General features: G+C 32.8%; 1 protein-coding gene and 3 long non-coding RNA genes across 6 annotated transcripts in view; all 4 read right to left on the bottom strand.

Moving 5' to 3' along the window:
- Window positions 1-581: 581 nt before the first annotated feature.
- LOC128682199 (uncharacterized) lies at window positions 582-5150 on the bottom strand. The gene is made up of 2 exons (XR_008406091.2): window positions 4773-5150; window positions 582-3944 (listed from the first exon to the last, which is right to left on the bottom strand). It is a non-coding gene; the product is annotated as an uncharacterized LOC128682199 (long non-coding RNA).
- Window positions 5151-7328: 2178 nt separating this feature from the next.
- LOC128682198 (uncharacterized) lies at window positions 7329-13714 on the bottom strand. Its single transcript, XR_008406090.2, has 2 exons — window positions 11492-13714; window positions 7329-10670 (listed from the first exon to the last, which is right to left on the bottom strand). It is a non-coding gene; the product is annotated as an uncharacterized LOC128682198 (long non-coding RNA).
- A 295-nt stretch (window positions 13715-14009) lies between these two features.
- On the bottom strand, window positions 14010-18593 carry LOC128682207 (uncharacterized). The gene is made up of 2 exons (XR_008406093.1): window positions 18075-18593; window positions 14010-17310 (listed from the first exon to the last, which is right to left on the bottom strand). It is a non-coding gene; the product is annotated as an uncharacterized LOC128682207 (long non-coding RNA).
- A 1925-nt stretch (window positions 18594-20518) lies between these two features.
- BNIP3 overlaps window positions 20519-27068 on the bottom strand; it is a 40096-nt gene continuing 33546 nt past the window's right edge. For all 3 annotated transcript variants that reach the window (XM_053766797.2, XM_053766795.2, XM_053766796.2), the window contains one exon: window positions 20519-23853. In XM_053766797.2, the coding sequence (XP_053622772.1) occupies window positions 23785-23853 (69 nt within the window). In that variant the 3' untranslated portion in view covers window positions 20519-23784. The remainder of the gene's footprint in view (window positions 23854-27068) is intronic.

A 27068-nucleotide genomic window follows, 5' to 3' on the forward strand; every position in this document is an offset into this window, starting at 1 on the left:
GCCTGTCTTGTGTGAGAAGTGTAGGGCGAATTCCTCGTCATGCATCTCTCAATGATATCATTCGCAGAACATTGGCAACGATTGGTATCCCCTCAATCTTGGAACCCAACGGGATATTCCGTGCTGACGGTAAACGCCCGGACGGTATGTCCCTTGTCCCTTGGCGCTTGGGAAGGAGCCTGGTTTGGGATGCCACATGTGTTGACACTTTGGCACCGTCACATTTACCGTCCACCTCTCTTCATGGCGGCGCGGCGGCTAGTGCGGCTGAAGCAGGCAAAATGCGAAAATATATGGGTCTGGTGGATAATTATTATTTTTTACCTTTTGCTGTTGAAACGATGGGTCCTTGGGGTCCTGAAGCAAGGCTATTTTTAAGAGAAATAACGACGCGCCTCGTGGAGGCAACGGGAGACTCGAGGGCTGGCAGCTTTTTTGCTCAGCGTGTAAGCCTCGCTATACAACGGGGCAACGCTGCCAGTATACTGGGCACGTTGCCTCCCTGTGGCACGTTGGAAGATTATTTTTATTTGTAAAACGGCATTTTTGTTTTGTATTTATGATGCTTTTTGTAAATAAAGTTATTTTATAAAAATGCATATATCCTTATATTTTAAGCACTTACATTAGTGATTAAAATGACACGTGTAACATGTATGTATTTACAAAAATTTCGCGTTACCTATATTCCTGACAGTAAATGAGATCACAACTCAATTCAAAAACCGAAAAAAACCTATGCACATAAAACACTAAACTGGCCATTTGTAAAAAAAAAAATATTTAAGTTAAAAAAAAAGAACAGACTTTTTGCAGATTAAATAAAATAAAAACAACAGTGGTCTGAACTACATACAGCCGTGGCCGAAAAAGTCCTTTCAAATATTTTTATTTATTAATAAATAAATAAATTTATAAGTTCAGTAGTAATTACTAGTTTATGACTAATTTCACCCTCCACAATGTTATCTGCGTTAAGTCTTGGTCCACCCGTAAATGATATATTTCTAATTTACTGTCATAATATTAATCGAATAAACAATCTAGCGATCCAAACTCTCTACTATGCATTTTAACTTAAAAATAATTCCCTTTTCAGGTATTACTTATGATTGATTAGGGATATATAAAGGGAATAAAATGTATTTGCCAGTACACTTGTTTTATAAAATCAATTGAAAGGGAATCCGAAAGGCAATTTTAAAATAAAATTCACATATTCCTAATCAATCATTCCAAATATAAATATGTAAACAACGAATCCATTGAGTAATTTTCTAGTATTTTCTAAAAAATGGCGCGCTTTTCCCATAAATAAAATATTCCCCCGTTTTCACAATCACAGCTGAATCGCTTTTTTAAATATATAATCTGTCCACATTTTCCGTTTCAGAAAATCACCAAGCTGTTTTTTTTAATATATATTTTTTCTAAAAAGGTCAAGCTACTTTTGGAAAAATGTAAAATTTTGTTTCGGTTATAATATCCAATATTAAAAGTTTTATTATATTGTCGCTGTTATATTGAGAAATAGTCATAATAACGGTCGATTTATCGTTAAACTTTATAAGAAAAAGTGGACAAAACTTAAATTTACAGAGATATGAGCTTAAACATCAAATGTTCAGTGTTACCTAACTCCGAGAGATAAACAAACTACTTCCACATGTCGAGAATATAACATAGAAATAATAATTAAGTATTTTTGAAAGATATTTTTAATAAAATCACATTAATTTCTCTAAGATGTTTGCTAGACTGTTTCCGCGGTAGTCTAACACCAAAATATCGTTCATATACCGTGTGAATTTTTCCTGTGTTATATTTATGACAGTTACAAAACAAACAAAATTTAAAATGTATTTTTATAATATTCTTAAGACTAGTCCTTTCATAGAAAAATATGTATAGGGTTTTTGCGAACCTTCAATGATTTTAAAGCGTTACAACTTAAACATTTCAATAAACATTGTGTACTGTGTGATGTACATTGTACATCACAGCCGCCGCACTCTACAGCGGCCCAGACATTGAAACCTATAGCGTACCCTTTCGTTTTCACAACAAGACAGAGATAGCTATAATTTATCATAGCATGAAGTTTTGGCCAACTTTGCGACTTGTAAAACTCAAATGTTTGAGCACATGGCCTCTCCCAGTCACAACATCAAATCACTATATATTAATATAAATATGTACTTTTTGCCATATCAAATTTTATGGAAAAAAAAAACAAATGTAAACCTTTTGTGTGCTCGTAACTTTCCATACAACACAAAATCATTGACGATTCGCACAAAATGACCAAAAGTCTAAGAGATGTATTGAAAAATACAAAAATGGCATAGACTAAACAATACACTGATTTGTTTTTTTTTTTCAGTTTTCTTTCTTTATCTATCCAAAGAGACAGTCAGACTTCGAAGCGATATTAGTATATTAGCTTTTGACCGCGACTCTGCTTGTATTTCTTATTGAAATGTAATGCATTTTCTTAATTAGAATAAAAATCCGTATGGTTTAAACTGAGGAACATTAAAACTTTTGTGAAAAATATCATAATTATTATAGTTAGTGTGAAATCTTTCGAATTATAAGCAATTTTACTTGAAACGTCGCCCTCACAAGCCAGTATAGTGATAAACGCTTCAACATTAATATTAACTACACCTCGCACTGAGAAACCAGCAAAATCACGTCACCGATTCGTATATCTTTACGACAGTCCATATTTCAGTTGGCAGACATGCATACGGTCCACATACAAGTAAGCTTTCAACTTAGTAACGCCCTCTATTGTAATATATCGGATAGCTAACAGTTTTTAATTGGTAACAAAATACTGAATAACATTTCGTAGCAAGAATTAAACTTTCACGCAAATTATTTGTCTGATTAAATAGATTATATTTTAAACCTATAGTTTAAAACATACTTTATATATAATATATACATATAATGATAGTTTGTCAATATTGACTGTATAAAATGTCTTCAATTGAAGGCGCCACAAGTCGAGTCCGGACCCGTGCTTCACCAAAGTTCTTCACCTGGGTGTCATACCTAAACTATACAGTTCAGGTTTCCAGTGGACTATATACCATATACAAGTGGTTACAAAGCCTATATACACGAAATGATAAGATTAACGGAATGCAAATACAGTCTGTCCAGTAAGTGAAGAAATAAAAGCGACAGCGCTGTCTCCTGTCGACGGGCAACACTGGCGTCCATCAACCAATCCTGACCATTATATTCGGTGTTGCAATGACGAAAAAATTTAGTTCCTCAAAAAATGTAAATTAAGCTTTCTATTTTTTTTTGTGTGACAATTTTCAATAATTTTATTGGAAATACAACACAATTTTTTATTTATTCATTCAAATTTTGTCATTTTTACAAATGATGTAAATTCGTCCTCATAAATTTTAATATATGTATAAGACCTATATTTGTTAATTGACGTCCTTGGAGAAAAGGCTGCGGTGAAGTTTGTTGCGCCGCTTCTTCTTCACCTGCGCTTTGGAAGCCGGCAGTAGACTTAGTTTAAGTAATTTTTTGACGTCAATAAGTGATGTATATCATCCTAAATTGAATAAAGAATTTTGAATCCGTTTTCCTCACTTTCTGGACAGACTGTAACTATGCATAACTTTTGTTATTTTAAATCTTTATCGGTGTACCAAATAAACATTTTTTTCTATCTTTCAAAACATTAAATCTTTTAAAAAAATGTTAATATAAACTTGAAACTTCTCATACATAATGTAACCAAGTCACCGTGTCTTATCACTTCGTATGTATATATATATATAGGTGTTACATCACCCTGTATAATAGTGTTAAACTTTCTGCGGCCATGTTGTGGAGTAGTGTCAGCTGGTGGTATCTAGTTGAGGATGATCAGTCGCGGCGGCAGCACGCCTCTCCGGCTCAGCCACACGCTGAAATCAATCAATATATATATATATATATATATATATATATATATATATATATATATATATATTAGGACAAATCACACAGATTGAGCTAGCCCCAAAGTAAGTTCGAGACTTGTGTTATGGGATGCTAACTCAACGATACTATATTTTATAACAAATACATATATAGATAAACATCCATTGTAATATCAAAATATTAGGTTCTTACATATGAAAATGGCGTTTAATTTCTCCTCTTTGGTCAAGAATTACAAATTCAAATTTATACAGCTATTTACACATGTGTTTGTGTTTCGTTAACCGTCATTCATTTGTTTTTTCTTCTTCTGATTTTTCTGTTTGCGTCACTCTGTTTACAAAATGGAAAACTTGAAATATCGCGTTATTTACGAGTAGGAATTCCACTGCACTTTATTGATTCCCGTCCAAATGTTTTTTTTTAGTAAAGGGATCAATGAACTACCTATGAGATGGCAAAAGTGCATAGATAATAATGGTTCTTACTTTGATTAAATGAATATATTATATTAAAAACTATTCGACGTTTTGTTCCTCCTATACCGAACGCCAATTTCATATGTAAGGACCTAATATTTGCTTCGTTGGGAGAGTTATTGTTATTATAATTATTCACAAATTTATTAAAATCGATCCAGCGATTAAGCCGTGAAAGCGTGACAGACAGATTTTCGCATTTATTTTAGGTCATATATGAACCATGTAAAAATTTGTAATATTAGCATGGATTAAATAGTATTTTTCATTCCTAGTTGTTTGTGTTTGCGCATATACAAGTTGTTGTAGGTACTGTAGAAATGAGATACACACCCGAGCCCGACGCCGAGCGCGAGCGACAGCAGGTTGGAGAGCAGCGCGGCGCACAGCGCACCGCGGCTCAGCGCGCGCGCGCGGCCGCCGCTCTGCCGAGTGTTGCACACGTGTTGTACGTACACAAACAAGGTGCTTCTCACACAACGACCAACGTCTAGTGCATTATATATACAACAACAGACAACTAGACACTGTTCGAATGAGTTTCTTTCGGCACATTTCTTCTCAGCAGTGGTCGTTCCGAAATGCTAGTACTTTGTAGCTTTGGTAAACATCATTTAATTTAGAATATGACGTGAAAAAGTGCCTGTGAAGGCCTAATTTCTGAATAAATGATTTGATTTTGATTGACTACCGAGAGGAAATGCCTAAACAAACTCATTAATTATAAAATCGGATAATCAAATCGATTACTGTGTATGGTATAATTTAATAAACACTAAAGAAAGACCGTGAAATTCACCCTAGTATATGTGGCTGTCCAAATCAAAAGGGACCTTATGGCGCCCGGTACTCACGTCATTATTGCCGTTGTTTTGTATTGGAACAACGGCAATAAAGACCTAGGTGCCAGCCGCCATAAGGTCCCTTTTGATTTGGACGACCACATATAGTTATGTAACGCGAAAGTTCAAAAAGTTTCTGTTTAAGTAAAGTGCTGATACAATGTTAATTTAATATATGTTTAATAAATAAAAAAATATTCTTCATTCAAAACATGCATGAGAAGGTACCTCATATAGAATGCACTCGGGCAGAAAATCATTTAAAATGTTTGGTACCTTTTTAATACAATTGTTTTTAAAATCGAATATATTCACAATTATATATTTTTATTTCTTTACGTACGTAGGTCATTTGACTTCACTCGTTCGCATAACAGATTTTTTATCATTCACATATCAGATAATTTACATAAATGAATATTACGCAAAGAAGACTGCACCAATGTCGGAGCACTTGCAAGAACTTTTTGATACAAAATGTAATGGTATCTCTTTCATTAAGCCTCGTCTTAATATACCTTAGAGTAATATACATATTATAGCTTATACTAGCAGCCCGTCGCGGCTTCGCTCGGGTGAAAAGCCTACACCCAAACCTTCCTCAGCACTTAGATTATCTATTGGTTCTTGTGGTTTTCACACAAGAAAATCTGTACAGTAGTTTTTGAGGCAGACATAACGCGGCAGAGGACTCATGTAATTATATCAAACAGTTGTACCTTTCACCGCGCCAGGAGAGATCGGATCAGACGAAAGAGATAGCAATATACGTACTTTTGCATCGAAAGCAGTTCTCAGCAGTGCGGTACCAACATCAGCCGTTGCCATGTTAATATCAATTGTAGTCGTGGAACTGTCAATGTCAAAATTAGCTGTTGCTGCTCTCTTGCGTGATAACGCCGCAAAAATAAAAATTCCCTATAGGTACAGTAAACAGCGTATCAACCTGCCCAAATTCATTGCAAACTCGCCGCAATTACCGCGCAATAGAGTTTAATGAAGGGTAACTTGATGTGCTGTTGACTGTACCTGACTTTTGAAATCATTCCGGAATGATTGAATTATATTTTTGCATGACGTTGGAACAAACATAACAATATGTTTTATTATTGCTGGCAATACAATAAATGAGAACAAGTATTTTTTTTTAAATCATGAAAATTATTACTCTTTAAATTTGATTGTAAATGACATGGTTTTTTTGACGTTAATAATTCGCGCTAAATCCTTGCTAATATAAATTGTGTAGAATAGATTCAGTACGAAATAGTGTTCAATGTTCCATCCAACCATTAAAAAATCCATTTTTTTTTCTGTATTGTAAAATTGTATTTTAACTTCTTCATATTATTATCAAAAGTTAATTGCTGAAAAAAAAAACATGTCATTTCGGAAAATAAATTCATTCAATGCAGTTATAAAATCCCAACAATGAAATTTTAGTTTTCTATTATACTGATATTGTTTTTTTTTTTTGTTTTTAACTCCAAATATTTTTCACTGGTCTCACTGCCGTGACAAAACTTGTAGTAATCCTGTCGTGCTAAATTTATTTGATTTCGCCTAATCATCGATATAACTTTTTGGTTTAAATTGAAAAAAAAAAAAACTACATAAAAAGTACTTGTCATGGCGTTTATCCATTGAAATAATAAAATTTGGAGTTTTATATGTAGTGAGTACTATTTATATGTTGGATTAAGTAAAATAGAGAAAAATATTGAAAAAAAAATCTGAAAAATTATTTATTGTTTTATTTTTTGGCCCGATATCCTGAAACTGGTGAGATAAATTGAGACGTTTATGAAGAAAGCAGACGATTATGTCTCATATCGGCTGTGGCGCCACGAACATTAAATTTCTTGCACCCAGCCTAAAGAATAGGCTGTGATTTTACGACCGGCCGCATGTTTGCGTCAGTCCTCGGCTGAATGCTATTGTTGTTTCATCATCATCATCTCAGACACATTGTTACCGGAATTGATAGTTCCATGTTGACCGGCGGAGTGGCTAATGACAGATGGAATGGCCAAATAAAAAGCACTGGTAATAAAAATGCATATATCCTTATATTTTAAGCACTTACATTAGTGATTAAAATGACACGTGTAACATGTATGTATTTACAAAAATTTCGCGTTACCTATATTCCTGACAGTAAATGAGATCACAACTCAATTCAAAAACCGAAAAAAACCTATGCACATAAAACACTAAACTGGCCATTTGTAAAAAAAATATTTAAGTTTAAAAAAAAAAACAGACTTTGCAGATTAAATAAAATAAAAACAATAGTGGTCTGAACTACATACAGCCGTGGCCGAAAGTCCTTTCAAATATTTTTATTTATTAATAAATAAATAAATTTATAAGTTCAGTAGTAATTACTAGTTTATGACTAATTTCACCCTCCACAATGTTATCTGCGTTAAGTCTTGGTCCACCCGTAAATGGTATATTTCTAATTTACTGTCATAATATTAATCGAATAAACAATCTAGCGATCCAAACTCTCTACTATGCATTTTAACTTAAAAATAATTCCCTTTTCAGGTATTACTTATGATTGATTAGGGATATATAAAGGGAATAAAATGTATTTGCCAGTACACTTGTTTTATAAAATCAATTGAAAGGGAATCCGAAAGGCAATTTTAAAATAAAATTCACATATTCCTAATCAATCATTCCAAATATAAATATGTAAACAACGAATCCATTGAGTAATTTTCTAGTATTTTCTAAAAAATGGCGCGCTTTTCCCATAAATAAAATATTCCCCCGTTTTCACAATCACAGCTGAATCGCTTTTTTAAATATATAATCTGTCCACATTTTCCGTTTCAGAAAATCACCAAGCTGTTTTTTTTAATATATATTTATTCTAAAAAGGTCAAGCTACTTTTGGAAAAATGTAAAATTTTGTTTCGGTTATAATATCCAATATTAAAAGTTTTATTATATTGTCGCTGTCATATTGAGAAATAGTCATAATAACGGTCGATTTATCGTTAAACTTTATAAGAAAAAGTGGACAAAACTTAAATTTACAGAGATATGAGCTTAAACATCAAATGTTCAGTGTTACCTAACTCCGAGAGATAAACAAACTACTTCCACATGTCGAGAATATAACATAGAAATAATAATTAAGTATTTTTGAAAGATATTTTTAATAAAATCACATTAATTTCTCTAAGATGTTTGCTAGACTGTTTCCGCGGTAGTCTAACACCAAAATATCGTTCATATACCGTGTGAATGTTTTCCTGTGTTATATTTATGACAGTTACAAAACAAACAAAATTTAAAATGTATTTTTATAATATTCTTAAGACTAGTCCTTTCATAGAAAAATATGTATAGGGTTTTTGCGAACCTTCAATGATTTTAAAGCGTTACAACTTAAACATTTCAATAAACATTGTGTACTGTGTGATGTACATTGTACATCACAGCCGTCGCACTCTACAGCGGCCCAAACATTGAAACCTATAGCGTACCCTTTCGTTTTCACAGCAAGACAGAGATAGCTATAATTTATCATAGCATGAAGTTTTGGCCAACTTTGCGACTTGTAAAACTCAAATGTTTGAGCACATAGCCTCTCCCAGTCACAACATCAAATCACTATATATTAATATAAATATGTACTCTTTGCCATATCAAATTTTATGGAAAAAAAAACAAATGTAAACCTTTTGTGTGCTCGTAACTTTCCATACAACACAAAATCATTGACGATTCGCACAAAATGTCCAAAAGTCTAAGAGATGTATTGAAAAATACAAAAATGGCATAGACTAAACAATACACTGTTTTTTTTTTTCAGTTTTCTTTCTTTATCTATCCAAAGAGACAGTCGGGCTTCGAAGCGATATTAGTATATTAGCTTTTGACCGCGACTCTGCTTGTATTTCTTATTGAAATGTTATGCATTATCTTAATTAGAATAAAAATCCGTATGGTTTAAACTGAGGAACATTAAAACTTTTGTGAAAAATATCATAATTATTATAGTTAGTGTGAAATCTTTCGAATTATAAGCAATTTTACTTGAAACGTCGCCCTCACAAGCCAGTATAGTGATAAACGCTTCAACATTAATATTAACTACACCTCGCACTGAGAAACCAGCAAAATCACGTCACCGATTCGTATATCTTTACGACAGTCCATATTTCAGTTGGCAGACATGCATACGGTCCACATACAAGTAAGCTTTCAACTTAGTAACGCCCTCTATTGTAATATATCGGATAGCTAACAGTTTTTAATTGGTAACAAAATACTGAATAACATTTCATAGCAAGAATTAAACTTTCACGCAAATTATTTGTCTGATTAAATAGATTATATTTTAAACCTATAGTTTAAAACATACTTTATATATAATATATACATATAATGATAGTTTGGAAATATTGACTGTATAAAATGTCTTCAATTGAAGGCGCCACAAGTCGAGTCCGGACCCGTGCTTCACCAAAGTTCTTCACCTGGGTGTCATACCTAAACTATACAGTTCAGGTTTCCAGTGGACTATATACCATATACAAGTGGTTACAAAGCCTATATACACGAAATGATAAGATTAACGGAATGCAAATACAGTCTGTCCAGTAAGTGAAGAAATAAAAGCGACAGCGCTGTCTCCTGTCGACGGGCAACACTGGCGTCCATCAACCAATCCTGACCATTATATTCGGTGTTGCAATGGCGAAAAAATTTACTTCCTCAAAAAATGTAAATTAAGCTTTTTATTTTTTTTTGTGTGACAATTTTCAATAATTTTATTGGAAATACAACATATTTTTTTATTTTTCATTCAAATTTTGTCATTTTTACAAATGATGTAAATTCGTCCTCATAATTTTTAGTATATGTATAAGACCTATATTTGTTAATTGACGTCCTTGGAGAAAAGGCCGCGGTGAAGTTTGTTGCGCCGCTTCTTCTTCACCTGCGCTTTGGAAGCCGGCAGTAGACTTAGTTTAAGTAATTTTTTGACGTCAATAAGTGATGTATATCATCCTAAATTGAATAAAGAATTTTGAATCCGTTTTCCTCACTTTCTGGACAGACTGTAACTATGCATAACTAATGTTATTTTAAATCTTTATCGGTGTACCAAATAAACATTTTTTTCATCTTTCAAAACCTTAAATATTTTTTAAAAGTGTTAATATAAACCTGAAACTCCTCATACAGAATGTAACCAAGTCACCGTGTCTTATCACTTCGTATGTATATATATATAGGTGTTACATCACCCTGTATAATAGTGTTAAACTTTCTGCGGCCATGTTGTGGAGTAGTGTCAGCTGGTGGTATCTAGTTGAGGATGATCAGTCGCGGCGGCAGCACGCCTCTCCGGCTCAGCCACACGCTGAAATCAATCAATATATATATATATATTAGTACAAATCACACAGATTGAGCTAGCCCCAAAGCAAGTTCGAGACTTGTGTTATGGGATACTAACTCAACGATACTATATTTTATAACAAATACATATATAGATAAACATCCATTGTAATATCAAAATATTAGGTTCTTACATATGAAAATGGCGTTTAATTTCTCCTCTTTGGTCAAGAATTACAAATTCAAATTTATACAGCTATTTACACATGTGTTTGTGTTTCGTTAACCGTCATTCATTTGTTTTTTCTTCTTCTGATTTTTCTGTTTGCGTCACTCAGTTTACAAAATGGAAAACTTGAAATATCGCGTTATTTATGAGTTGATTCCCGTCCAAATGTTTTTTTTAGTAAAGGGATCAATGAACTACCTATGAGATGGCAAAAGTGCATAGATAATAATGGTTCTTACTTTGATTAAATGAATATATTATATTAAAAAATATTCGACTTTTTGTTCCTCCTATACCAAACGCCTATTTCATATGTAAGGATGTAATATTTGCTTTATTTTCGTAAAATAATTCATATATTGTTGACGTAAGCTGCTGCTTTCAATCGTTGGGAGAGTTATTGTTATTATAATTATTTAAAAATTTATTAAAATCGATCCAGCGATTAAGCCGTGAAAGCGTGACAGACAGATTTTCGCATTTATTTTAGGTCATATATGAACCATGTAAAAATTTGTAATATTAGCATGGATTGGCATGTATATTTTATTCCTAGTTGTTTGTGTTTGCGCATATACAAGTTGTTGTAGGTACTGTAGAAATGAGATACACACCCGAGCCCGACGCCGAGCGCGAGCGACAGCAGGTTGGAGAGCAGCGCGGCGCACAGCGCACCGCGGCTCAGCGCGCGCGCGCGGCCGCCGCTCTGCCGAGTGTTGCACACGTGTTGTACGTACACGAACAAGGTGCTTCTCACACAACGACCAACGTCTAGTGCATTGTATATACAACAACAGGCAACTAGACACTGTTCGAATGAGTTTCTTTCGGCACATTTCTTCTCAGCAGTGGTCGTTCCGAAATGTTAGTAGTTTTTAAATTTGGTAAACATCATTTAATTTAGAATATGACGTGAAAAAGTGCCTGTGAAGGCCTACTTTCTGAATAAATGATTTGATTTTGATTCACTACCGAGAAGAAATGCCTAAACAACTCATTAAACAGAAACTTAAGTTTTGAACTTCCCGTCCAAATCAAAAGGGACCTTATGGCGGCTGGCACTTAAGTCTTTATTGCCGTTGTTCCAATACAAAACAATGGCAATAATGACGTGAGTACCGGGCGCCATAAGATCCCTTTTGATTTGGACAGCCACATATACTAGGGTGAATTTCACGGGCTTTCTTTAGTGTTTATTAAATTATACCATACACAGTAATCGATTTGATTATCCCATTTTATAATTAAGTAAAGTGCTGATACAATGTTAATTTAATATATGTTTAATAAATAAAAAAATATTCTTCATTCAAAACATGCATGAAAAGGTACCTCATATAGAATGCACTCGGGCAGAAAATCATTTAAAATGTTTGGTACCTTTTTAATACAATTGTTTTTAAAATCGAATATATTCACAATTATATATTTTTATTTCTTTACGTACGTATCATTTGACTTCACTCGTTCGCATAACAGATTTTTTATCATTCACATATCAGATAATTTACATAAATGAATATTACGCAAAGAAGACTGCACCAACGTCGGAGCACTTGCAAGAACTTTTTCATACAAAATGTAATGGTGTCTCTTTCATTAAGAGTAATATACATATTATAGCTTATACTAGCAGCCCGTCCCGGCTTCGCTCGGGTGAAAGGCCTACACCCAAACCTTCCTCAGCACTTAGATTATCTATTGGTGAAAACCGCAAGAAAATCTGTGCAGTAGTTTTTGAGGCAGACATGACGCGGCAGAGGACTCATGTAATTATATCAAACAGTTGTACCTTTCACCGCGCCAGGAGAGATCGGATCAGACGAAAGAGATAGCAATATACGTACTTTTGCATCGAAAGCAGTTCTCAGCAGTGCGGTACCAACATCACCCGTTGCCATGTTAATATCAATTGTAGTCGTGGAACTGTCAATGTCAAAATTATCTGTTGCTGCTCTCTTGCGTGATAACGCCGCAAAAATAAAAATTCACTATAGGTACAGTAAACAGCATATCAACCTGCCCAAATTCATTGCAAACTCGCCGCAATTACCGCGCAATAGAGTTTAATGGAGGGTAACTTGATGTGCTGTTGACTGTACCTGACTTTTGAAATCATTCCGGAATGATTGAATTATATTTTTGCATGACGTTGGAACAAACATAACAATATGTTTTATTATTGCTGGCAATACAATAAATGAGAACAAGTATTTTTTTTTTAATCATGAAAATTATTACTCTTTAAATTTGATTGTAAATGACATGGTTTTTTGACGTTAATAATTCGCGCTAAATCCTTGCTAATATAAAATAAATTGTGTAGAATAGATTCAGTACGAAATAGTGTTCAATGTTCCATCCAACCATTAAAAAATCCATTTTTTTTTCTGTATTGTAAAATTGTATTTTAACTTCTTCATATTATTATCAAAACATCAAAACTTAATTGCTGAAAAAAAAACATGTCATTTCGGAAAATAAATTCATTCAATGCAGTTATAAAATCCCAACAATGAAATTTTAGTTTTCTATTATACTGATATTGTTTTTTTTTTTTTGTTTTTAACTCCAAATATTTTTCACTGGTCTCACTGCCGTGACAAAACATGTAGTAATCCTGTCGTGCTAAATTTATTTGATTTCGCCTAATCATCGATAAACTTTTCGGTTTAAATTGAAAAAAAAAAAAAACTGCATAAAAAGTACTTGTCATGGCGTTTATCCATTGAAATAATAAAATTTGGAGTTTTATATGTAGTGAGTACTATTTATATGTTGGATTAAGTAAAATAGAGAAAAATATTGAAAAAAAAATCTGAAAAATTATTTATTGTTTTATTTTTTGGCCCGATATCCTGAAACTGGTGAGATAAATTGAGACGTTTATGAAGAAAGCAGACGATTATGTCTCATATCGGCTGTGGCGCCACGAACATTAAATTTTTTGCACCCAGCCTAAAGAATAGGCTGTGATTTTACGACCGGCCGCATGTTTGCGTCAGTCCTCGGCTGAATGCTATTGTTGCTTCATCATCATCATCTCAGACACATTGTTACCGGAATTGATAGTTCCATGTTGACCGGCGGAGTGGCCAATGACAGATGGAATGGCCAAATAAAAAGCACTGGTAATAAAAATGCATATATCCTTATATTTTAAGCACTTACATTAGTGATTAAAATGACACGTGTAACATGTATGTATTTACAAAAATTTCGCGTTACCTATATTCCTGACAGTAAATGAGATCACAACTCAATTCAAAAACCGAAAAAAACCTATGCACATAAAACACTAAACTGGCCATTTGTAAAAAAAAATATTTAAGTTTAAAAAAAAAGAACAGACTTTGCAGATTAAATAAAATAAAAACAACAGTGGTCTGAACTACATACAGCCGTGGCCGAAAAAGTCCTTTCAAATATTTTTATTTATTAATAAATAAATAAATTTATAAGTTCAGTAGTAATTACTAGTTTATGACTAATTTCACCCTCCACAATGTTATCTGCGTTAAGTCTTGGTCCACCCGTAAATGATATATTTCTAATTTACTGTCATAATATTAATCGAATAAACAATCTAGCGATCCAAACTCTCTACTATGCATTTTAACTTAAAAATAATTCCCTTTTCAGGTATTACTTATGATTGATTAGGGATATATAAAGTGAATAAAATGTATTTGCCAGTACACTTGTTTTATAAAATCAATTGAAAGGGAATCCGAAAGGCAATTTTAAAATTAAATTCACATATTCCTAATCAATCATTCCAAATATAAATATGTAAACAACGAATCCATTGAGTAATTTTCTAGTATTTTCTAAAAAATGGCGCGCTTTTCCCATAAATAAAATATTCCCCCGTTTTCACAATCACAGCTGAATCGCTTTTTTAAATATATAATCTGTCCACATTTTCCGTTTCAGAAAATCACCAAGCTGTTTTTTTTTATATATTTTTTTTCTAGAAAAGTCAAGCTACTTTTGGAAAAATGTAAAATTTTGTTTCGGTTATAATATCCAATATTAAAAGTTTTATTATATTGAGAAATAGTCATAATAACGGTCGATTTATCGTTAAACTTTATAAGAAAAAGTGGACAAAACTTAAATTTACAGAGATATGAGCTTAAACATCAAATGTTCAGTGTTACCTAACTCCGAGAGATAAACAAACTACTTCCACATGTCGAGAATATAACATAGAAATAATAATTAAGTATTTTTGAAAGATATTTTTAATAAAATCACATTAATTTCTCTAAGATGTTTGCTAGACTGTTTCCGCGGTAGTCTAACACCAAAATATCGTTCATATACCGTGTGAATGTTTTCCTGTGTTATATTTATGACAGTTACAAAACAAACAAAATTTAAAATGTATTTTTATAATATTCTTAAGACTAGTCCTTTCATAGAAAAATATGTATAGGGTTTTTGCGAACCTTCAATGATTTTAAAGCGTTACAACTTAAACATTTCAATAAACATTGTGTACTGTGTGATGTACATTGTACATCACAGCCGCCGCACTCTACAGCGGCCCATACATTGAAACCTATAGCGTACCCTTTCGTTTTCACAACAAGACAGAGATAGCTATAATTTATCATAGCATGAAGTTTTGGCCAACTTTGCGACTTGTAAAACTCAAATGTTTGAGCACATAGCCTCTCCCAGTCACAACATCAAATCACTATATATTAATATAAATATGTACTCTTTGCCATATCAAATTTTATGGAAAAAAAAACAAATGTAAACCTTTTGTGTGCTCGTAACTTTCCATACAACACAAAATCATTGACGATTCGCACAAAATGACCAAAAGTCTAAGAGATGTATTGAAAAATACAAAAATGGCATAGACTAAACAATACACTGTTTTTTTTTTTCAGTTTTCTTTCTTTATCTATCCAAAGAGACAGTCAGGCTTCGAAGCGATATTAGTATATTAGCTTTTGACCGCGACTCTGCTTGTATTTCTTATTGAAATGTAATGCATTTTCTTAATTAGAATAAAAATCCGTATGGTTTAAACTGAGGAATTGTGAAAAATATCATAATTATTATAGGTAGTGTGAAATCTTTCGAATTATAAGCAATTTTACTTGAAACGTCGCCCTCACAAGCCAGTATAGTGATAAACGCTTCAACATTAATATTAACTACACCTCGCACTGAGAAACCAGCAAAATCACGTCACCGATTCGTATATCTTTACGACAGTCCATATTTCAGTTGGCAGACATGCATACGGTCCACATACAAGTAAGCTTTCAACTTAGTAACGCCCTCTATTGTAATATATCGGATAGCTAACAGTTTTTAATTGGTAACAAAATACTGAATAACATTTCATAGCAAGAATTAAACTTTCACGCAAATTATTTGTCTGATTAAATAGATTATATTTTAAACCTATAGTTTAAAACATACTTTATATATAATATATACATATAATGATAGTTTGGAAATATTGACTGTATAAAATGTCTTCAATTGAAGGCGCCACAAGTCGAGTCCGGACCCGTGCTTCACCAAAGTTCTTCACCTGGGTGTCATACCTAAACTATACAGTTCAGGTTTCCAGTGGACTATATACCATATACAAGTGGTTACAAAGCCTATATACACGAAATGATAAGATTAACGGAATGCAAATACAGTCTGTCCAGTAAGTGAAGAAATAAAAGCGACAGCGCTGTCTCCTGTCGACGGGCAACACTGGCGTCTATCAACCAATGCTGACCATTATATACGGTGTTGCAATGGCGAAAAAATTTAGTTCCTCAAAAAATGTAAATTAAGCTTTCTATTTTTTTTTTGTGTGACAATTTTCAATAATTTTATTGGAAATACAACATATTTTTTTATTTTTCATTCAAATTTTGTCATTTTTACAAATGATGTAAATTCGTCCTCATAATTTTTAATATATGTATAAGACCTATATTTGTTAATTGACGTCCTTGGAGAAAAGGCCGCGGTGAAGTTTGTTGCGCCGCTTCTTCTTCACCTGCGCTTTGGAAGCCGGCAGTAGACTTAGTTTAAGTAATTTTTTGACGTCAATAAGTGATGTATATCATCCTGAATTGAATAAAGAAATTTGAATCCGTTTTCCTCACTTTCTGGACAGACTGTAACTATGCATAACTATTGTTATTGTAAATCTTTATCGGTGTACCAAATAAACATTTTATCTTTTTTAAAAGTGTTAATATAAACTTGAAACTTCTCATACAGAATGTAACCAAGTCACCGTATCTTATCACTTCGTATGTATATATATATAGGTGTTACATCACCCTGTATAATAGTGTTAAACTTTCTGCGGCCATGTTGTGGAGTAGTGTCAGCTGGTGGTATCTAGTTGAGGATGATCAGTCGCGGCGGCAGCACGCCTCTCCGGCTCAGCCACACGCTGAAATCAATCAATATATATATATATTAGTACAAATCACACAGATTGAGCTAGCCCCAAAGTTCGAGACTTGTGTTATGGGATACTAACTCAACGATACTATATTTTATAACAAATACATATATAGATAAACATCCATTGTAATATCAAAATATTAGGTTCTTACATATGAAAATGGCGTTTAATTTCTCCTCTTTGGTCAAGAATTACAAATTCAAATTTATACAGCTATTTACACATGTGTTTGTGTTTCGTTAACCGTCATTCATTTGTTTTTTCTTCTTCTGATTTTTCTGTTTGCGTCACTCAGTTTACAAAATGGAAAACTTGAAATATCGCGTTATTTATGAGTTGATTCCCGTCCAAATGTTTTTTTTAGTAAAGGGATCAATGAACTACCTATGAGATGGCAAAAGTGCATAGATAATAATGGTTCTTACTTTGATTAAATGAATATATTATATTAAAAACTATTCGACTTTTTGTTCCTCCTATACCAAACGCCAATTTCATATGTAAGGATCTAATATTTGCTTCGTTGGGAGAGTTATTGTTATTATAATTATTCAAAAATTTATTAAAATCGATCCAGCGATTAAGCCGTGAAAGCGTGACAGACAGATTTTCGCATTTATTTTAGGTCATATATGAACCATGTAAAAATTTGTAATATTAGCATGGATTAAATAGTATATTTTATTCCTAGTTGTTTGTGTTTGCGCATATACAAGTTGTTGTAGGTACTGTAGAAATGAGATACACACCCGAGCCCGACGCCGAGCGCGAGCGACAGCAGGTTGGAGAGCAGCGCGGCGCACAGCGCACCGCGGCTCAGCGCGCGCGCGCGGCCGCCGCTCTGCCGAGTGTTGCACACGTGTTGTACGTACACAAACAAGGTGCTTCTCACACAACGACCAACGTCTAGTGCATTATATATACAACAACAGACAACTAGACACTGTTCGAATGAGTTTCTTTCGGCACATTTCTTCTCAGCAGTGGTCGTTCCGAAATGCTAGTACTTTGTAGCTTTGGTAAACATCATTTAATTTAGAATATGACGTGAAAAAGTGCCTGTGAAAGCCTAATTTCTGAATAAATGATTTTATTTTGATTGACTACCGAGAGGAAATGCCTAAACAACTCATTAAACAGAAACTTAAGTTTTGAACTTCCCGTCCAAATCAAAAGGGACCTTATGGCGGCTGGCACTTAAGTCTTTATTGCCGTTGTTCCAATACAAAACAACGGCAATAATAACGTGAGTACCGGGCGCCATAAGGTCCCTTTTGATTTGGACAGCCACATATACTAGGGTGAATTTTATTGTTTATTAAATTATACCATACACAGTAATCGATTTGATTATCCCATTTTATAATTAAGTAAAGTGCTGATACAATGTTAATTTAATATATGTTTAATAAATAAAAAATGTTTGGTACCTTTTTAATACAATTGTTTTTAAAATCGAATATATTCACAATTATATATTTTTATTTCTTTACGTACGTATCATTTGACTTCACTCGTTCGCATAACAGATTTTTTATCATTCACATATCAGATAATTTACATAAATGAATATTACGCAAAGAAGACTGCACCAATGTCGGAGCACTTGCAAGAACTTTTTGATACAAAATGTAATGGTATCTCTTTCATTAAGCCTCGTCTTGAAAGTAATATACATATTATAGCTTATACTAGCAGCCCGTCCCGGCTTCGCTCGGGTGAAAGGCCTACACCCAAACCTTCCTCAGCACTTAGATTATCTATTGGTTCTTGTGGTTTTCACACAAGAAAATCTGTGCAGTAGTTTTTGAGGCAGACATGACGCGGCAGAGGACTCATGTAATTATATCAAACAGTTGTACCTTTCACCGCGCCAGGAGAGATCGGATCAGACGTAGCATACGTACTTTTGCATCGAAAGCAGTTCTCAGCAGTGCGGTACCAACATCACCCGTTGCCATGTTAATATCAATTGTAGTCGTGGAACTGTCAATGTCAAAATTAGCTGTTGCTGCTCTCTTGCGTGATAACGCCGCAAAAATAAAAATTCCCTATAGGTACAGTAAACAGCATATCAACCTGCCCAAATTCATTGCAAACTCGCCGCAATTACCGCGCAATAGAGTTTAATGGAGGGTAACTTGATGTGCTGTTGACTGTACCTGACTTTTGAAATCATTCCGGAATGATTGAATTATATTTTTGCATGACGTTGGAACAAACATAACAATATGTTTTATTATTGCTGGCAATACAATAAATGAGAACAAGTATTTTTTTTTTAATCATGAAAATTATTACTCTTTAAATTTGATTGTAAATGACATGGTTTTTTGACGTTAATAATTCGCGCTAAATCCTTGCTAATATAAAATAAATTGTGTAGAATAGATTCAGTACGAAATAGTGTTCAATGTTCCATCCAACCATTAAAAAATCCATTTTTTTTTCTGTATTGTAAAATTGTATTTTAACTTCTTCATATTATTATCAAAACATCAAAACTTAATTGCTGAAAAAAAAACATGTCATTTCGGAAAATAAATTCATTCAATGCAGTTATAAAATCCCAACAATGAAATTTTAGTTTTCTATTATACTGATATTGTTTTTTTTTTTGTTTTTAACTCCAAATATTTTTCACTGGTCTCACTGCCGTGACAAAACATGTAGTAATCCTGTCGTGCTAAATTTATTTGATTTCGCCTAATCATCGATAAACTTTTCGGTTTAAATTGAAAAAAAAAAAAAAAACTGCATAAAAAGTACTTGTCATGGCGTTTATCCATTGAAATAATAAAATTTGGAGTTTTATATGTAGTGAGTACTATTTATATGTTGGATTAAGTAAAATAGAGAAAAATATTGAAAAAAAAAATCTGAAAAATTATTTATTGTTTTATTTTTTGGCCCGATATCCTGAAACTGGTGAGATAAATTGAGACGTTTATGAAGAAAGCAGACGATTATGTCTCATATCGGCTGTGGCGCCACGAACATTAAATTTCTTGCACCCAGCCTAAAGAATAGGCTGTGATTTTACGACCGGCCGCATGTTTGCGTCAGTCCTCTGCTGAATGCTATTGTTGCTTCATCATCATCATCTCAGACACATTGTTACCGGAATAGATAGTTCCATGTTGACCGGCGGAGTGGCCAATGACAGATGGAATGGCCAAATAAAAAGCACTGGTAATAAAAATGCATATATCCTTATATTTTAAGCACTTACATTAGTGATTAAAATGACACGTGTAACATGTATGTATTTACAAAAATTTCGCGTTACCTATATTCCTGACAGTAAATGAGATCACAACTCAATTCAAAAACCGAAAAAAACCTATGCACATAAAACACTAAACTGGCCATTTGTAAAAAAAAATATTTAAGTTTAAAAAAAAAGAACAGACTTTGCAGATTAAATAAAATAAAAACAACAGTGGTCTGAACTACATACAGCCGTGGCCGAAAAAGTCCTTTCAAATATTTTTATTTATTAATAAATAAATAAATTTATAAGTTCAGTAGTAATTACTAGTTTATGACTAATTTCACCCTCCACAATGTTATCTGCGTTAAGTCTTGGTCCACCCGTAAATGATATATTTCTAATTTACTGTCATAATATTAATCGAATAAACAATCTAGCGATCCAAACTCTCTACTATGCATTTTAACTTAAAAATAATTCCCTTTTCAGGTATTACTTATGATTGATTAGGGATATATAAAGTGAATAAAATGTATTTGCCAGTACACTTGTTTTATAAAATCAATTGAAAGGGAATCCGAAAGGCAATTTTAAAATTAAATTCACATATTCCTAATCAATCATTCCAAATATAAATATGTAAACAACGAATCCATTGAGTAATTTTCTAGTATTTTCTAAAAAATGGCGCGCTTTTCCCATAAATAAAATATTCCCCCGTTTTCACAATCACAGCTGAATCGCTTTTTTAAATATATAATCTGTCCACATTTTCCGTTTCAGAAAATCACCAAGCTGTTTTTTTTTATATATTTTTTTTCTAGAAAAGTCAAGCTACTTTTGGAAAAATGTAAAATTTTGTTTCGGTTATAATATCCAATATTAAAAGTTTTATTATATTGAGAAATAGTCATAATAACGGTCGATTTATCGTTAAACTTTATAAGAAAAAGTGGACAAAACTTAAATTTACAGAGATATGAGCTTAAACATCAAATTATGTTCAGTGTTACCTAACTCCGAGAGATAAACAAACTACTTCCACATGTCGAGAATATAACATAGAAATAATAATTAAGTATTTTTGAAAGATATTTTTAATAAAATCACATTAATTTCTCTAAGATGTTTGCTAGACTGTTTCCGCGGTAGTCTAACACCAAAATATCGTTCATATACCGTGTGAATATTTTCCTGTGTTATATTTATGACAGTTACAAAACAAACAAAATTTAAAATGTATTTTTATAATATTCTTAAGACTAGTCCTTTCATAGAAAAATATGTATAGGGTTTTTGCGAACCTTCAATGATTTTAAAGCGTTACAACTTAAACATTTCAATAAACATTGTGTACTGTGTGATGTACATTGTACATCACAGCCGCCGCACTCTACAGCGGCCCATACATTGAAACCTATAGCGTACCCTTTCGTTTTCACAGCAACACAGAGATAGCTATAATTTATCATAGCATGAAGTTTTGGCCAACTTTGCGACTTGTAAAACTCAAATGTTTGAGCACATGGCCTCTCCCAGTCACAACATCAAATCACTATATATTAATATAAATATGTACTTTTTGCCATATCAAATTTTATGGAAAAAAAAACAAATTATAAACCTTTTGTGTGCTCGTAACTTTCCATACAACACAAAATCATTGACGATTCGCACAAAATGACCAAAAGTCTAAGAGATGTATTGAAAAATACAAAAATGGCATAGACTAAACAATACATTGTTTTTTTTTTCAGTTTTCTTTCTTTATCTATCCAAAGAGACAGTCGGGCTTCGAAGCGATATTAGTATATTAGCTTTTGACCGCGACTCTGCTTGTATTTCTTATTGAAATGTAATGCATTTTCTTAATTAGAATAAAAATCCATATGGTTTAAACTGAGGAACATTAAAACTTTTGTGAAAAATATCATAATTATTATAGTTAGTGTGAAATCTTTCGAATTATAAGCAATTTTACTTGAAACGTCGCCCTCACAAGCCAGTATAGTGATAAACGCCTCAACATTAATATTAACTACACCTCGCACTGAGAAACCAGCAAAATCACGTCACCGATTCGTATATCTTTACGACAGTCCATATTTCAGTTGGCAGACATGCATACGGTCCACATACAAGTAAGCTTTCAACTTAGTAACGCCCTCTATTGTAATATATCGGATAGCTAACAGTTTTTAATTGGTAACAAAATACTGAATAACATTTCATAGCAAGAATTAAACTTTCACGCAAATTATTTGTCTGGTTAAATAGATTATATTTTAAACCTATAGTTTAAAACATACTTTATATATAATATATACATATAATGATAGTTTGGAAATATTGACTGTATAAAATGTCTTCAATTGAAGGCGCCACAAGTCGAGTCCGGACCCGTGCTTCACCAAAGTTCTTCACCTGGGTGTCATACCTAAACTATACAGTTCAGGTTTCCAGTGGACTATATACCATATACAAGTGGTTACAAAGCCTATATACACGAAATGATAAGATTAACGGAATGCAAATACAGTCTGTCCAGTAAGTGAAGAAATAAAAGCGACGGCGCTGTCTCCTGTCGACGGGCAACACTGGCGTCCATCAACCAATCCTGACCATTATATACGGTGTTGCAATGGCGAAAAAATTTACTTCCTCAAAAAATGTAAATTAAGCTTTTTATTTTTTTTTTTTGTGTGACAATTTTCAATAATTTTATTGGAACATTATTTTTTTATTTTTCATTCAAATTTTGTCATTTTTACAAATGATGTGAATTCGTCCTCATAATTTTTAGTATATGTATAAGACCTATATTTGTTAATTGACGTCCTTGGAAAAAAGGCAGCGGTGAAGTTTGTCGCGCCGCTTCTTCTTCACCTGCGCTTTGGAAGCCGGCAGTGGACTTAGTTTAAGTTTAATTTTTTGACGTCAATAAGTGATGTATATCATCCTGAATTGAATAAAGAATTTTGAATCCGTTTTCCTCACTTTCTGGACAGACTGTAACTATGCATAACTAATGTTATTTTAAATCTTTATCGGTGTACCAAATAAACATTTTTTTCATCTTTCAAAACCTTAAATATTTTTTAAAAGTGTTAATATAAACCTGAAACTCCTCATACAGAATGTAACCAAGTCACCGTGTCTTATCACTTCGTATGTATATATATATAGGTGTTACATCACCCTGTATAATAGTGTTAAACTTTCTGCGGCCATGTTGTGGAGTAGTGTCAGCTGGTGGTATCTAGTTGAGGATGATCAGTCGCGGCGGCAGCACGCCTCTCCGGCTCAGCCACACGCTGAAATCAATCAATATATATATATATATATATTAGTACAAATCACACAGATTGAGCTAGCCCCAAAGTAAGTTCGAGACTTGTGTCATGGGATACTAACTCAACGATACTATATTTTATAACAAATACATATATAGATAAAACATCCATTGTAATATCAAAATATTAGGTTCTTACATATGAAATTGGCGTTTAATTTCTCCTCTTTGGTCAGGAATTCCAAATTCAAATTTATACAGCTATTTACACATGTCGTTCACTTGCGACGACAATGTGACATCTCAAAAACCCCAACTTTACAGGAAACAACTTTTAAACTTTTGAACGGTCTTATTTTTTAAAATACTGTTCGAACGACCTAACTCTGTTAGAACGTATTATAGGTTAACTAATGAACAAATTAATTATGTATAGTCATCGTATGTTTACAAAGAGAATACCCATAATTTATACGTTTAAAAAAAAAAGAGAAAACTTATCACCATTTTCCTGAAATATGCAAGATTTTTGATGTGTTATAATGAAATGTAACGTTGAAGATGATAAACTAAGTTACATCGTGTTGAGTCATGAAATGATAAAACGTTGATATCGAAAATGTTTCTTTAATATAACAGCAATATGAAATATCAAAATAGTGGCAACTAGTACTTAACAAGTTTTACTTAGAAATATATTTATGATGAGATCTTCAATTACAATTAAGACATTAAAATAAGGCACATATTTAAATAACATATAACTTCTTTTCGTCTTTATTCAACAGTCAATCAATAACTAAGCTTGGCCTAGTAAAAAAAGCTTACAATAATTATCACAATCATGTATGGCACGTTAGCAGAATCATCAAAAATGAAAAAATACTGATATCAAAATTAAAAATTCTAATAATAAACTTTTAACAAAAACTATATTAATTCAGTCTTCAGACAAAAAAAAGTACTCCTTATCTTAATTAATCAGGTTAATAAAAAGCTACAAACTTTCAAAATATGATCTGTAGTATTCAGGAATGTGATTACTATTCAGCAGAGAAAATATATCTTCTTTCTTCTTTTCAGCTAAACCAGGTTTTCTGTCAAAAGCCTTCTTGAGGGGAAAGTTAAAATCAACCTTCTTTTTTATTATGATAGCTCTTTTGAATTCTTCAGCGTAAGAAGTTTTGAAGTATAATGTATCAGGCTCATCTTTCAGGAGCTTAAACACTTTTATCTCTGAAATTTTAATGGCATTTTTATCTTCATCCTTTTGAAGCACGAAATTTACTTTACTTATTACAGCTTTCCAATCGCAAATATCACTATAACAGATTTCGTTGACGTGAATCGGCGTAGATTTCTTTCTGGCTGCTTTTATGGCGCCTATGAAACCTTCAGGGGTATATATAGGTCCAGATCTCAACTGCCTTTTCACTTGCCGTTCAATCTGAGAGTGAACTGAGTCGCCTTCGTTTTGGGTATGCCCCTTAATGAGAAATTTATGAGTGATAGACTTTATATTTGGATAGTTCTGCACAGAATAAAGATACATAGCCATCGTGAACTTATTCTTCTGCTGTCCAGCAGCATTATCAGAGTAAAAAACAACGTCAACTGGTTTGCCACCCTCTGAAATATTTTTTATATATTTAAAAACGCATGTGGCAATCTCGTTGGCACCTCTATGAGCCTGTGATTCATCCCATACATAACATTCGACAGAGTGATTTTTAATATCGTAAATTGTCAGATTCAGTACGTTCAGTTTTGATTTGTAATAGAATACAGATATTTCTCCTTTAGGGCACTGAAATACTGCCTGTAAATCATAAACTGCAACAACTATATTATCATCATTCTTATCCTTTTCCTTCTCATTTCGTGATAAAAGTTTTTCTTGGTGGTGTTTCAAGTAACTTTCCTTCTTCATTTCTTTTTCTTCTTCAGTGCTATTTTTGTAAGCCTCACAAAACTCACAGGTGTCTTTTTTAGGGATAAAGAAAGATATATTGAATTCTTGTGTGAATATTCGATAAAACATAATATAATTAACAAAACCAACATTATTAGTCTTGCATTGTTCTACATAGTCTCTGTGAATATCCGAAATAGTCTTACTTCCGTCAATGTAATGTCTTTTTAAATTAGCTCGCAAATAGTGAGATTCAATTTTAGGGATAGCTTCAATGAAACCTTTTGCACCATTCTTCAATGCGTCATCTACGTGGGCATGGTTAGAGTGACACCCACGTTTATCTTTGATTAAAGAGATGTTTGTATCTTTATTTTTCTTCTTTAGTGCAGTTTCTATAGGTCGGTTATTTATTGCCAGAGTGTTTCGAAAGAAGTCCTTGCAAACCCTTATTTTTACGCCTTGCAGAGTAAAAAAGAATGCATTATTATTGTTTCGTTTCGGTGCTGGAGTTCCATTTTCATCAATTCTAACATAACGTTGTACTGGCTTTACTTCATCAATGGACTGAAGTATAAATGACCATTGTCTTTCAATATCACCCAAATTCCAGTAATCATTTAGAATTTCTTGGCGTTGGGTTTCATTAATGAGGGATCGGCATTTAAATTTACAGGTTTCTTTACAAGGGGGCTTAAGTATTCGTTCAGGCATTAATTTTTTAGTTTTAGATGATACGTAGGACTTACCACAATTTCTCAAATTTTTTGCAACATTTTTCTTCCAATCACTTTCCTGTCTTGGCCGTTTCTTTCCCTTTTTTGTAGGCGTCTGAACTATTTCAACTTCATTTGAGTTTAGAGTTTGATTTTCAGTTGTAGCTGTGTTTGACTGATACAATAAATCTTGTGGTAGTGTGTTTTCATTTATTGCGACGGTAGACATGTTTTCATTTTGGTTTATTTCTTGAGAGTTCCTTTCAGATGTCATTGGAATTTCACTAAATTCAGCTAGTGTAAATCTGAATTTTGATTTTTCACGTAACTCTTGATAATCTGGATCTTTAACTGAGTCATCGCTATCTGCACAGAAGTATAAATAAGAGGATAATGATTTGTATTCTAGTAAAGTTATAAATTTAGGTACACTTTAGGTTATCAGGCAGTCAAAAACTTATCAGCGCAAGAAAATTAAAGAATACATAATAACAAATGGATACAAAATTTGCAAATTTGTTTTGGTTACTTAGCTTTTAAGTTTTACCGACCTTCTACAAAAGATGATGACGAGGAGCTACTGGAAGAACTACTGGACGATGAACTTGT

The sequence above is a fragment of the Plodia interpunctella genome, chromosome 29, assembly GCF_027563975.2.
Source record: "Plodia interpunctella isolate USDA-ARS_2022_Savannah chromosome 29, ilPloInte3.2, whole genome shotgun sequence".
Taxonomy (NCBI): domain Eukaryota; kingdom Metazoa; phylum Arthropoda; class Insecta; order Lepidoptera; family Pyralidae; genus Plodia; species Plodia interpunctella.